The 14,675-nt window shown below is 42.1% G+C and overlaps 1 protein-coding gene across 24 annotated transcripts in view; it reads right to left on the bottom strand.

The window, feature by feature from the left end:
• PRR5L (proline rich 5 like) overlaps positions 1-14,675 on the bottom strand; it is a 72,168-nt gene that overhangs the window by 34,632 nt on the left and 22,861 nt on the right. For 4 of the 24 annotated variants that reach the window (XM_054066916.1, XM_054066927.1, XM_054066910.1 and 1 more), the window contains exons 3-4: positions 13,928-13,996; positions 4,855-4,922 (exon numbers count right to left, since the gene is read on the bottom strand). Coding sequence is in view for 7 of the 24 variants with exons in the window: in XM_054066910.1 (XP_053922885.1) it covers positions 4,855-4,875 (21 nt within the window). In the remaining 17 variants the exon portion in view is untranslated. Of the gene's footprint in view, positions 1-230; positions 340-4,854; positions 4,923-5,544; positions 6,016-6,048; positions 6,211-6,313; positions 6,334-13,927; positions 14,052-14,675 lie in introns of those variants that run through there. The other 20 variants (XM_054066919.1, XM_054066930.1, XM_054066933.1 and 17 more) reach the window with 13 other exon arrangements.

Raw genomic sequence — 14,675 nt, 5'->3', positions numbered from 1 at the left:
ACAAACTCAAAAAAGATGTGTAACTGAACTGCATACAAAGGTGTAAAGCAAAATCTTCTCTTTTCCACTACATGTTCAGCATGAAGTAAAAAGAGAAATCATTGGCCAAAGAAATACTGTGCGTTGGCAGAGCATTTCTAATTTGTCTAGTGCTTGCCTTCAGGGAACTCTCTCCACTCCTCAGACCATAATTCACTCTTTTACATGTAAGAAAACAGCTTTCTTCTCACCCAGGCAGTCCTATTTCATGCTGAGCTCACTTTGCAACCACACGTCCACGTGGCCTTGTCAGATTCTGATCAACCACCACGAAGCCCTTGTGAGCCCTGCACCCTGCCACTGAAGAAGTTAAAGGAGAAAATACAGAGAAAACATGTCTTTTCTAGGCACTGAATACTGTCACATTCTTGGTGCTATTCAAGAAATACATGCAGTTGCTCCTCCCCCACAAGCTAAATAGAGTTTGCATAGATATTTGTGGCTACAACATAGATCATGGCTACAACTGCAAATTTTTTCATTCTTTAGGAAACTCCTGGATGTCTTTAGAGATGACAAAGCACAGACAGTTCTTTATGACATGAGCTTAGCCTTGGCTGTTGTTGCTTGAAAGGGCAGCCATCTGTTGATTCTGTGGCTGCTTTGTTCCATTAAGAAAAAAAAGTCATAATTTTTAGATGTTAAGAATAAATATAAACTAATACAACCAAATCAGCATTCTTCTGTGTGAATTTTCAAATAACATTTCGTTTGACATTGCCCAAATATTGTCAATCTGCCAGCAATTTCTCTATTTGCAACCTTAACCACATCAGAAATCATCAGAGGCAAAAAGCTACAACTACAGCACCTTGGAGAGCTGAAGGCAGGCTTTTCTCACATTACCAAAAGGTGTCCTGAAGGCAAAGTGTAAGTACAACAGAAGTTTCAGAGGAAAACAAGTGCTTGTGCCAGTGCTTGTTGTCTCCGAGTTCCAAAGCTAACAGCATAAGGAGCTCAATGAGTGACAGTTTACTTCTCCCAACAGTGCAGTAAAATTTAAACCTTAACAATTTTTACACAGGAAAAGCAGCAAATATTTTTCAGAGCTATAAAATGCTATAAAAAGAAGTGTTACTTTGGATCAGTTGTAGGCATTTAATAGGGCTAGAAAGCAATGGTTAAGATACCTGTGCTCGCCCACAAGCCTCCTCCTATCACTATTTCAGGTGCTATAACTGCATAGACGTATATTTATGCCCATCAATTAAATAATTTTGTAAAGCTACATTCATATTAATTGCAGCTAGATTAAGTTGCAAGTGGAAAGCATAAATCCAGAAATGTAAATAGGGAGAAAAAACTCTGTGCCTTCATATATACTTTTTTTTTTTTCTTTAAAGTATGCATAGGAAATTCTTTGGCTTGTTCTGTGCAAGCAGTAAAACACCACAATCAGGAAGGTAACTCCTGACCTTAGGCTTTGGATTTACAAGACTGATTCCACAGCAGCATAATGGTGGAATTACACAGAGCCCCATGACAAGTTGAACGCTTCTTACCAAGGGAATGTGCTTGTTTCTGCTCACAGAAACACACGTTGTTTTCCTTAATCTCTGTTAAAGTCATTCAGACAGACAATAGCAAACTCTAGCCTGCAAAGAGCAGGTAAGACATCCCTCTTCCCCTTCCCTCTCCCAATCCCAGCCTGCAATCCCATATTACTGCCAAGTCAACTTACTTTAGGTTATCAGGAATTTAAGACAAGATCTTCAGTTTTAGGACTAGACTCAGTCTTATTTTCATTTCTTCAGGATGCAAAGACACAAAATTTCTCCTATCTTATCTAAACCCATAACTGTTAAAAACTACGGTAGACTAGACACCAATTGGTATCTAGATATAACTAGATACCTCATTTTACCGCAACTGGAAATGCTGAAATCTGTGAGAAGAACCACCCTCTTCCCACAACCACAGCCTATTTAAGCTGTTTTCAGAATTTCATAAAACTATAAATAACAGTCTTTACTGGAAAACAGACTTTTGGCACAAGTAGTCTGCAGTTCCTATGTATCTGAAGGTACAACAAAGCACTCAAACTCAACCAAATGCGTCCATTAGACCAAATTTTACTTTCACAACTACTAGTTCCCACTTAAAGTTTTCCCCAAAGCCTTGTAAATACTGCTTCATTTTTGCAAGGAAGTTGCATTAGCAGCTTGTTGGCAATCTCCAGGGTGTGCCTTCTACAGTGTGCAATTTTTTTTGTTTTTACCGAGAGATTACCCTTGTGGCAAGACAGGCATTAACATAGTTATAGGTTAGTAAGAAGCCCTCACAGTAATCAGGCTATTTTAGCTATTGGAAAAGAACAGTATTTAGCAAAATGCTGAGTACAGCAAGGTACAGTTTTCCTCATGAGTTTGCCAGGAAAACTCTCATTGAATGATGTAGAAATACTCAGAAACGGATATTGTCCTCCTAGAGGCCTTCTGCCCAAATCCCTCACATCTACATGTCTTCTGATTTTTCTTCCTAATATTGAAGTGTTTTAGAAGACTACAAAATAAAATGTACTTCTAATAATCATTCCTATTATTTATCAACTACACAACTAGAAAAAACTTTCCAGAAAAGCAATTATTTTTCTCTTTTTATACAGAATGAAAGGAGATACTAGAGTGCAGCATGTTCTGCTCACCAAGAAACACTCTCACCATTGATTATAAAAGGCATGAAAATATGGAGACTTAAAGTGCAGCAACTGCATATGTGATACAGCCACACCAAGATAATATCTTACTACTACATACTCCAGCTAATGGGGCAATGCTTTATGTGGCATCAGGGCATTTCAAACTGCCTGCCAGCTGTGCCTCAGATGCTGTCCCAAAGGGGAAGACAAGATAATTCCTCAAGCTCTCCGTACAGGTTACATGCCAGCTGGCAAATGCAGGACACAGCCAGCCAATGCGCCTTACCTGCAGCCCTGTCGCACACCTCCTGCCAGCCCCGGCTGGTCCCAATGTGCACAGTGCAAGTGCTGCCAGGGGTTGCCTGTCTGCATGTCCCACATTTCTGACCTGCTCTCCCCACCCTGCACTACGGGAAAGCTCCAAGGTATCCCTGGCAGACTGAGCCCTGGGTGGTTGGGCCAATCAGTCCTGCTTTAATCAAGAGCTCTTGGAAGATTACAAATAAGAGTAAAAATAATTATCTTCATTTTCTGGCTGAGGAAATGAAGTTGCAAAGCCAGTGAAGTGACTTTCCCAGGTCTTCCGCTTCCCGAGACAGGGTCTTATTCACCAAATAAAAATATCCCTTGAAGGCCGTTTAGTGAAGCTTTTAAAATTATTCCATGGAGTTGGAGAAAACAAGGATTCCTCTGACCTACTTCCCCTTTCCAAAGCTGACTCAACACCAAAAGGTGTCTTTTTTTTTTTTAATTATTATTCTTTTGCTGGTATACCCCACCATGAAGCCAGCAACTTGGTGCCCCATAAATACTCTGGAGGTGATCTACTGGCCTCGTTTATCCTCAATTAAACTTTACAGACTTTCAATATCAAGGTGAAGTACATAAAAGCAGTGACATCAACAAAATATGGGAAGACAGTCCTCTCAATACAGAGTATTGACATGCTGGTAGTACCCATATACCCAGCAATCTTACTGCTACTGTTTTGAGTACCCAAAATGAGACGCCACCTACCTTTTCTTCCTAGTACGCACCCACATCCACAAATGAGATCCCAGCATCCCTGCCTTCCTCCCCCATCTTTTTCATATTCCCTCTTCAAACCGGACCCACATCATGCCTTTATTCATAATATACCTCAAATAAGTGAGATCCCACTTGGCTTTGATAGCAGAACCATGTAACATTTTAAAAGAAACTCAGTGGCTTATACTTAGTTATGCTTTGAGTTCCTGAGGTTAAAAAAGTTACAGAAAGGATATAATTCTAGTACTTATTTGCCTGCTACTTCTAAGCCCTTGATGAGGCATCCAAATCTCATTACTCCACTCTCTCCATAGGAATGGAAGTTTCGTCTACTTATTTCTCAAATAAAAGGCTAAATAACACACCTACTCTGTGTCTCTGATTGCTGCTAATTTAAGGGACTGAAATTCTCACAAAACAGATTGAGAAGACAGTTAACACTACCTGTGTTACAGCTGAACTTTAAAAAGCAAACATTGGAAGTCTTACCAGAGTCTCAACTGACATCCGATAGGCTGTAAACATACTGCATAAAAATAATTATGAAGGATTTTATCTTGAAGGCTGAAAATAAATGTGAAACTGTCACCTTAGCTCTGCTGTAAAGCTGCCAAAGGGAGAAACTGCTACAAAATTGACATAGCAAAAAAGACTCTCAGGTGGGCTTGAGGGCCCTTGAACTTCTCTGCCCACTCTCAGCAATGCCAGCTTGCAGATACCATCCATGTAGAACCCGGTGCAATGCACCATGCTTAACTTGACAGCTATGTCAATCACAGAATCAGGACACCTTCATCATAAACAATGGCAGAATAATCTGCCTCTGAAAAAACCACTTCCTAGCTTCACCAAAAAAAACGCTGGTTTTCAAACCAAGTCCAGGAATTTTCCTCCCTCCAATATGTGACAGAAGTCCACAACACTAAAAACTTCACAAAAGTGCCATACGTTGTCTATGAACTGTGTATCAAGAGCATACATTGTCTTCATTTACGGTGAAATTTTCATTTACTTGAGTTGTGCTGGTAGTCCAAAACACATTAAAACACACAGAATAATATTTTCTTCTTTTTAAAGTCAGTACTTTAGTAGCACTTTTAATTTCATGGATCTCTAACGTATTATAGCTAAAAGAAAAAGTCACAAACCTTCTGTGGGAATCTCAGCATTCTGCACCCTATGTGACAGGTCAATCAATCACAACGGTCTTTCTTGGCTGTAAAAAATATTCACAGCTTTAATAGGAGAAATCGAATCTAAAGAGCGAAAAAAGAGAATCCAAGTACCTTTACATCACAATTCTCCACTTACCTACATAGAAATGCCATTAGATTTGGGTTGCTAGCACATATCATGTTCTCAAACCTAACATCTTTCACACAGCTGTAAAATAGCTAGTATAAACTGACTGCATGTATTTTCAGTTGGTTTTTTGTTGCCAAAAAGCCAACAAAGTTCTTTACAGGGGTCACACTACAGGATTTGACCCTTAGCTAGTTTCAGGAACATCAGTTTATAACCTATCTCCACTGATCTACCTATACCATCAAGGACTACTGCACAGCTGGACTGTGGTATCTGTTTCAGAAAAAACTCTACATAACCTACTCATCAGCTTCCATGCCCTATGCCTGCTGCTCACTGTGAAATAACATGTATGGGTGTATACACTAAATACACATGCACATACAGCACTGTGTGAAAGACGGAAACAGTTCTTGCACATTGATCCTAGTATCAATGAGTTCTGCATAACTGCGACTTTTCATACCATAAAACTGCAACATTACCTACAGATAGACTCAGCAATTGTTGCTGACAAACAAAAACTCTCTCACCTCGAGGCAGCCAGCCCACTTACATGAACAGATCACCATATGACTGGGAAAGGCAGAAAAAACATAGCTGTGCTCTTAAGTATTCTTTCAGCATAGACAGCCAGGAGCAGCGTTAACTGTGGTCACTGCGGCATGATGCACAGCTGTGGCTGATGTTCCGCAGAGAAGTTGGCAGGGGATGGGTCTGGCAGTTGAAAAACCCAAGAAGTAGATTATGTCCATGAAAACGGAAAACACTGTGAATGTTCCTATGTCTTCTGAGGGGAAGGGTTGGACCAACAATGTCGATTTGGAAATTACTCATGCGGCAACGTTACGGAGCCAGAAGGTCTATTTTAAATATGTTTTAAATGGAGAAGTCACCCAGGTTTTGTGCCCGTGCTTCGCTCCAGCGGCGCAGCCGGGCGAAGGGCGCCGCCCCCGATATCCATCCTCTCAGTCACCGCTCACTCGCCCCCGGTCCTCGCTCACTCCGCGTCGCGCCCCGGGTGCCACGGCACTCACCCCGCTCCTCGCCCTCCGCCACCGCCCCGCAGCCGCGCTCCCTCTTCGCCACGAGCTGCCGAAATTTGCCACCAACCGGCCAGGATTTTACACTTCTTGGCTGCCGGCTAGCCTTTATTTTTACAGGCGACCTCTTGCTGGCTCCTCCCAGCAGAGACAAAGGCCGTGCGGCTGCCCGCCCCCCTCTTCTCCTCCCACGCCGTTGCGGTGTAGGGGAAGCTCACCCCGACCCGTCCTGGTAGAGCCAGGAAGTTCGAATTCTGACCTTCAGCGAAAGCGAGAGAAGAAAAAGGATGGGGGAGCCGTGGCCGTCATTCCCGGGGCAGGGCGCCCCGCCACCCCCCCTCCCCACGGGAGCCTCGCCCGGGCGCCAAGGGACCGGCCCGGGGCGCGGAGCCTGCGGAGCCACAGATAAAGAAACGGCTCATTACTGCTAATGGAACGTGCACAGGGGAAGAGGAGGTGCCGTTTAAGGATAGGACTTATTTTATTTTGACCTCACGGTTCCTCCGGCAGCCGCAGCTCCGCGCAGCTGGGAAAATATCATGTGTGATTTGGGGTCCTGAAGGAGGTAAAAAGCCGCAATTGGTTGTAATAAGCGAGTAATCGCATGGAAGGTGTAATTCTAATAATGACACCGACTTTTGGAGAGCTACTCATTAATTTAAAGCGCTGAGATTTTCAAGTGCTTGAAGGAGGCAGACCCAATTTGTCAAATAGCATCGTTTTCTCTAACTGCTTGTGTGAATTAATTTATCCACAGGACTGCCTATGCTTGGTAACTCAATGCACTGCTTGTCAAGACGATTCAAATTGTAACTTTACAATTGAATTGCATCTGCTTTTAAAATGGGAAAAGCTGATGCTCCTCTGGAACTAGTATGTTAATCCATCTGCCCATGCTGGGAGCTCTGCACTTGAGTTGTTCTCTAGACATCCACAGAAAGCTTAGATGAGAACACTTGCCGTATGTATTTGTAGGAGAGGTGTTCTCCTGTCTCTCTTCCTACTTTTCTATCTTTAGGTGTGTAAAACAAAGAATTACTGAGGTGAACCCTACCTGCTGCCCATTGCTACTGCTGGTTACACAAATAGGATTTGATTGTATGAACATGAATAAGTACCTGGGATTTGCAGACAAGACGTCACTGCAAGCTATATAAACACATACAAAAACGTGTTTCCTGTCCCAGACTCATATGGCATATGATACCTATCCAGCACATAAAATTATGGTGCATCTTTAACCTACTATTATTTAATGACATAGTATCATAATTCTGCATCTGCTCTTCAAGCCAACAGTCACTGATTTTTCAGAGACAGTACTGGTGAAGTACGAGTGGTGGTCTCAATCTGTGGGTTATGAGATAGCCAGAAAGTAACTGCCGCTATGGGTAAATTGACTGCAGAAGGAAGCATGTGATTTATCCTACTTAAACTGTTCTCTATGGGCCAGCAAAGATCCTAAGGAATTTGCAGGTGAAGAGAGTGGTGATCTGACAGACCTGGTCAGGTATCATGCTCCATCTGAGAGAAATTCTCAGTTTTTTTAAAAAAACAAACCAACACAGAAGCTGGCATCTTTCCCCAAATTTTAACTCGCATGGTTACAAATCAAAACCTGGCAATATGTTTCAGGTGTGAAAAAACACTAGCACATGCAAAGTTGTAGAAATCCGAGTTTTTGAGGGGGAAGCTGTCTACCATAGCCATATGGTTCTAGTTTCAGGACTACCACTGAGGGATTTCACTGCCCCAGCACAGGCTAACTCTGATCATACTGATGTACTGCTGGACTCTCTCTTGCGGGAGGAGACAGAGGAAAGAGCTGAAAAGATCTCTGCCCTACACCAGGAAGAAGGAGAAGGTCCTCTTTTATTTACTCATTAGGAAGAAGTGAGGCTTCTGTGGAAAGAGTCCTTGTTGCCGAGAGTGAGGGCCCACAGTTATCTTATGCAGGAGCATAGGTACTGGGAAGACTTAAAATACAACAAGTGCAGAGAAGAAAGACAATTAGAAACATTAGCCCAGCAGAGAGAGAGGTAAAGGACTTAGGTGGGATTCATATTACCTAAATTTAGCTGTCTGGAAACACATGTAGCTTTCAAAGTTAGGCATGGTAAATCCCGCCCTAAAGCTTACCCAAGTGGAATCGGGTTGCAGTGAAAGGGATCTGAAGAGTTACCTTGAGAAAAATGACCTTTAACAGCTCCTTTTTCCCTTTGAGCTTGGGTTAGAGCAAAAAAAGAATACGGTTTCCAAAGAAAGCTCCTTGCCCTACACATACACCGACAACTGATAATTTACAGACATCTGCTCTCAGCACCAAAGCTAATACATGGTGTGAATGGACTGCCATGCACTTTGTGTGAGAGAAATTAACTCTTCTGTGGCCTTGTTCAATTCTACAGCAAGGTCTCAGAGAAATGAAAAGCAGGCAAATTGACAACATCAACAATGTCACTACAGACATTTATATAATGAATATATAATGTGAAAAATAGCTACAGATTTATTTTGCTTTTGACACTCTGCTCGACATCACATAAGTCTCTGCAGCACACTCTATAGCAAGACAGCCCTGAACCCACATATGTCCTGCTCTCACACAGTCTGGTGTTCAATAAAGAGCCAGACTACAAGGGTTATGACTAATAGGTGTGACCTTTTATTGGTTTGCTTTATGGTGCACTTCACTAGGGGACACATCACCTTTGCTTTGGTTTTGTGATCCAACAGGTCTTCAGCATCATGTTCTTCCCAGATATGAGTTCTGGGAAAAGACCCACAATGTGATTTACAACTAGTTACAGTAAGTCTAGAGGAGGTCCAGAAAGATGGTCAGAGGGCTGGAGCACCTCCCATATGAGGACAGGCTGGGAGAGTTGGGATTTTTTAGCTTTGAGAAGGCTCAGGGCAGACCTTATAACAGCATTCCAGTACTTATAGTGGGCCTATAGGAAATCTAGGGAGGGGCTTTTCATCAGGGAATGCAGTGATAAGACTAGGAATAACAGTTTTAAGCTGAAAGAAGGTAGATTTAGATTAGATATTAGGAAGAGGGTTTTACTGAAAGTGTGGGAAGGCACTAGCACAGGTTGTCCAGAGAAGCCATGGAAGCGCCATCACTGGAGGTGTTCAAGGCCAGGTTGGATGAGGCTTTGAGCAACCTGATCCAGTGGAAGGGATCTGCCCATGGCAGGGGAGTTGGAACTTGATGATCTTTAAGGTCCCTTCCAACAAAAGCCGTTCTGATTCTATGATTCTGTAAGAATTTCTGAAAAGCATTCCTAATTCTGGCACTAATTTTCTAAGAGCTGAGGGTTACACCTGAACCTGGTCAAGAGGTCACCAATCCTCCAGTTTATACTTATCCTATCCCCCAAAGATCTCCTTCTGTTTCCACTTGCTGGGATAGCAATTATTTGTTCCGTCTATCCAATGAGAAAGAAAGAGAGAGAGCAGGCACACAAGCAAGCACGAAAATGTTAACTCCTACTAAAGTGGATGATTTTGGCAGCAAAGGATTAGGCAGTTGCTACACTTGAAGTTATCTTGCAGGTTCTATCAGTGGGTGTGGGGCAGATGGCTGGGGATAAGCTGGGAGCAGCAACCTCCTAGCCCAGCTCAGAAAGTAATCTTAAACAACTTCTGCAAAGAGAATAAACAATACTAATTTTTGTTTTGTTTATTTTTTGTCTTTTAATATTAATTTTTATGGTTTCAGGCTTGGGGAAGGGAAGGAAGGGGAGAGGAGGGAAACACCTCCAAGCTGTGGGGTTGAGGGCACATTATTCTACTAATTTTACAAGTCAAAGTTCTGGCACAAATTATATTCAGGAATCAAAATGTAATTCCATGGGGGAAAATGCAGCTATATTACATCTGGCAAAAAGTAATTAAAATCACAGCTATTTACTGGGAAGAAAGATTCTCAGAAACTGTAATGCTGAAGGAGACCTAAAATAGCAGGAGAATAGACAGTAAATTAGACGTCTGTAATTTGAGATGATGGGGAGGGGGGTGGGGGAGGAGGGCGGAACAGAAACAAGACAAAAATGGACAGTAGACTTCATAAACAGAAACTGTAGCAAAGGCCTCAGTTAGTGGTGTTGTAGTGTAAACACCCAGGAATGCTGCATTAAGTCTTGGACATCCTCTCATCAAATCAACATCAGCATATATAAAAGAATTAATTTTTTTTAAAAAAGTAGAAGTGATGAAGATTGATTTAGAGATGTCCTCATATGATGTGAAACAGCTAAATACAGCTGTGCACAGTGTATAGGACACAAAATGTAGGTATAACGGGAGAACAACTATATAGGTTTGCACAAGCAAGAGCATTATTGTTGCAGAGGAGGATAAACTAGAATGAAACGAGGTAAAAAGATCAGGTTGAATACTGTTACAGTGGCTTGGCTGTAAGATCCACCGTCGGGTGGACTAATTGCTCTGTGAGACTTTTTGTGGCATTTTAAATAAGCGCAGCTCTGGTGTTTATCCCTTGGACTACCAACCACAGAGGGCTAGTTGATCTTTTACAGTGGAATTTTCCATCTTTAATTTCTGTGTTTCTAAAGCTTCCTCCTCTGTAGAGCACTGTTCGTCACATCAGTGGCAAACTCTGAGGAGAAGACAAACTAGCCCATAGGGAGAGAAGATCTAAATGAGTAAAAGAACTAAGCATGTTTGTGTGTGATGCTTTACAGTCACTCCACAAATCATAGCCATGGAAGGCAGTGACAACCAGTATTCCTCTGCTAGAAACCATAATATAAATTTCCAAAGGACACAAGCAAGCAGAATAGACTCTTCTTTCCATCCTCCTGCTCTAATTCTTCCTATCCCACTCCTGACTTCATTTGTCTACCTGGCATCTCCATATGCTTCATCTCCCTTTCACATTTCACCCCCAAGGTCAGTAAATTGAATGTTTCCATTACTTAGAATCCTATACGTCCATTCTAAACTCTCTCCAATATGGTTTCTGTGTCTTAGACATCAGAGTGGTATGTCACATTTTATAAATAAATAAAAAAATATTAATTTATAAATAAATTTATAAATAAATTTATAAATAAACATTTTATAAATCCTTTTGTAGTTTCTTCTACCTCCTTAATTGCTTCATCATGGTGTCCTTCTTCAGCTTCCTAAGGCAGGGCTTTATCTCTTGGTCACTTTTCTTTTTCTTCATCTTGTCTCCAGGTAATTTCACATACACAAACACATTTTAACTACCAGCGCATGGCTGTACTTTCTACTGCAGTTCCATCTCTTCCTTTGTCCAGTTTACTATACTATACTACGAAAGCCACTCCACAAACGCCTATACATGTTTATCTGAGCATTGTTTTTAACTGAGACCTTTTTTTCTCTAGAACCTCATATTCAGGCAATGTCTAAATTTTGCAGATACTTTTTGTGTGTCTTCTTTCAAATAACGCCCTTACTTATCCACAGAACAATACATCTCAGCCTGATTTTAGTCACTTCATATCAAAATTATTGCGATCTTTTCCTCCAGCTTTCAAAACTATAATTTCATCCATGTTTATGCAGAACAGTGCTACAAATGTCATTGCCTTCACCTCTCATATTGAAAGCAATACTTTTCATCCATTTCTTCGCCCATCCTCCTCTACTTATCACCACAGCTCTTGGCCTGTCTTTGTGTTATTGCAGTTTCTTACATCATAGTTTCAGTGAAATTAGCTGTCATTGCCACTGAAAAAGGCCATCTCACACTCACAGTGGCTTTGACCAATAGCTCTGCCCAGAACTGTCCCTCCCTTTTGCCACCAAATATCTATGTGACTGCACAGCAAATCAGATGAGGAAGATGAACTGGTTACAAAAATGACACTACCCTTGTTCCCTACATGGAGCTTGACCTGACATTAATGGCATTGGGAGAAGTCAATTGGACCCAATGTTGCGTGAATCACACAATGATACCAGACTAGGAGGCCAGGAAAACCTCAGTGTGTGCCCTCAGAATGAGGAAAGCCCCAAAAGCAAGGGCTTCTCAGCCATGTCTGCTGCCTTGTTATGAGCCTGCTTCACAGCACTCACTTTCAGGTTATTTAGGATGTGTAGACTGTGCCAGTAAAGAGGTCACAGCAGCACATAATTTTGGCAAAGTGACTAACAGCTCATTTATGAGCTCGCGGAGAAGTCTGATATTCCATGTATCAGCTGTCTGCTGGCAACAACTTTGGGTTATATTGTCTTTCGAAGATGCACACCCAAGAGAGTATGCACAAAACATCTTTCTTATGGCAAAATAAGTGAATCACTAGGTGTTAGATGACTTGTATTGGTGAATGGATGCCAAATCACTCTGTTCTAATTACAGGAGGTTTCTAAGGTGCCTTCCTTCCTTCGACTCTGACTTGCTGTGACTCAGGTTTTCAGTCTGTCTTTTATTCACTTCTCACACCTTGCTTGCTGACCATGCTGTTGCCCTGTGAGTTGGAAGTACTCTGATGCAGTGAAAACCACTACTGGGGCTAGGGCTCTCTTAATGAGGGAAAACCAAGCTTTTCTCCATAAAACACCTAAATGCATTCAGCATCATCACTTTGATGTCAGAGCCAATTGAAGTCAACAAGTCTGTGTGGATGTAGCAAAAGAACGCATTCACCTCCTGAGCAGACTGACCCAAGAAACAGTATAGTCAAGGGCCAAGAAGAAATCCTGCATAGCACCAGACATAAGCACAGCGGCTCTGCCTACATTTGTACTCAGAAAGAATGCAGGAGAGAATTGAACCCTCCCAGCCATCCCAGACTTGGTGGGGTGATGAGCAGACATGCCTTTTCCCCTTGGGGTGGGTTTTTAATTGTGCCAATGATTTGAGACATTTGCTGACGACTTAGTCTCACCTCTCAGGAGTCACCCTGCTGCCTTCCTTAGTAAAAGCAGAGAAGAAGAACAGCTTCATTGAGTTTTGCTTCATGTTATTAGATGCCTCTGATCCCAAATTATCTGTTGTTATCAGAGAGAGGCACCATAAAGCAGGAGGAAGCCTATAAGATGCTAAAAGTGCTGCTTAAGTGAAATTGCTAACTGTGTGTCAATCTTCTGAATAGGATGAGTCTTTACAAGCCAGTAGGTCCTGTGCACTTGTGCAATCAAGCTTTTAATTGCCAGAGTAAATGTATTTAACTAGAGAATCCCATGTATATGTGTTCATATTGCTTACTAGCTTAACATTGCTTCTAGTGGGAGGTGTCCCTGCCCATGGCAGGGGGTTGGAACTGAATGATATTTAAGGTCCCTTCCAACTCAAACCATTCTATGATTCTATGACTCTTACAAGCAATACTATATGGTGGCCAAATGGCTGTGTGTACAAACACGCTCTTCTCCAGAGAACTAGCATGGGTGTTTGAACACCAGCTGTGGAATCTGCATATAGACCTCTGCATTTTCGTGGAAGAGAGTCATATCCTAAATGTGCCAATATGAAGCTAGGCAAATAAGTTTGACACATCTCCAGTTCTCAGAATTTTTCTGTCTTCTAGATTTATTTTCAAAAATTCTCCCCAGAGACTGTCCTTCATGTGGAACTTACCCTTGTGGCAGGCAAGATTAGAATTTCAGCCACTCATAAAGGAAATCTGAGACTGTGTGTGTGTATCGTGCCAGATAACTAGAACAGACATAGGGCCTACACTTGGGCTTTACAACCAAAAACATTCAACAAATAAAACAGTGTGTCTCCTTTCCCTCCTTCCTTCTCTCCCTCTCTCCCACTTCTCCCCCCTTCCTTCTCTCCCTCTGTCCTTCTTTTCCCCACCATTTAAACAGCTTGCTGAAACATCCAAATTCAAAATGGCAAAAACATTCCAAGTAAACAATAACTTACTCTGGATTATTACTCACAAGATCCATGCACATCACTTCCTGGGCAGATGTCTTCTCTTGCATCTTCCCTCTGCAATAGAAAAGGCATCTGCTGGGTCATGGCTAAGGAAGGCCACAGACTTGAACTGCAGAAAAAAATAGCTTTAATGACACCTCAGTAAAGCAAAGGCTGTCACTACATTACATCATGGGCCAGGACACCCAGCAAATGAGACACATATGAAAGAGGAACGTGCCTGCACGTGAGAAGGGGCTCTGTATTAGGCTACACTTAGTGCATATAGTTGTTCAGTGAGGGAAAGGTGATGTTCAGACCTAGGCAGGGGATTTTGGAAGTAAGAGGGAAAAGCAATTGCAGATACATGTTGTATGACAGATCCATGTTCACCATAAATGATCAATCTGTTTCAAAATTATTAGTTCTACCACTGAGAGATATTTGCTCAGTCTAATTGTACAATTGTTACAATGAACTGGAAATAAGGAACCTGTCTGATTACATAAATCCCAGACCAGGCAGGCTAGCAGGGAACTAGCCAGTTTGCATCTGGTTCGTAGGTAATGTACCATATTGCCTTGGTTTAGCCCCACATCTCCCACTCCCTACACACACCCTCCCTCCAGCCGGGTCTGTAGCTAAAACTGGGCAAATTTCAGTTCCAGTTCCCCAGTCTTCCCCCCCTGCCCCAGGAAAGGGAGAAGGGAAATGAGAGGAAGAGGGACTTGTGGGTTGGAAACTAACAAAAAAC

Source organism: Cuculus canorus, chromosome 5 (genome assembly GCF_017976375.1).
Source record: "Cuculus canorus isolate bCucCan1 chromosome 5, bCucCan1.pri, whole genome shotgun sequence".
In the NCBI taxonomy this organism is placed as follows: Eukaryota; Metazoa; Chordata; class Aves; order Cuculiformes; family Cuculidae; genus Cuculus; species Cuculus canorus.
Note: the sequence above shows the minus strand (reverse complement) of the source record. Positions and strands in the feature narration are given on the sequence as shown.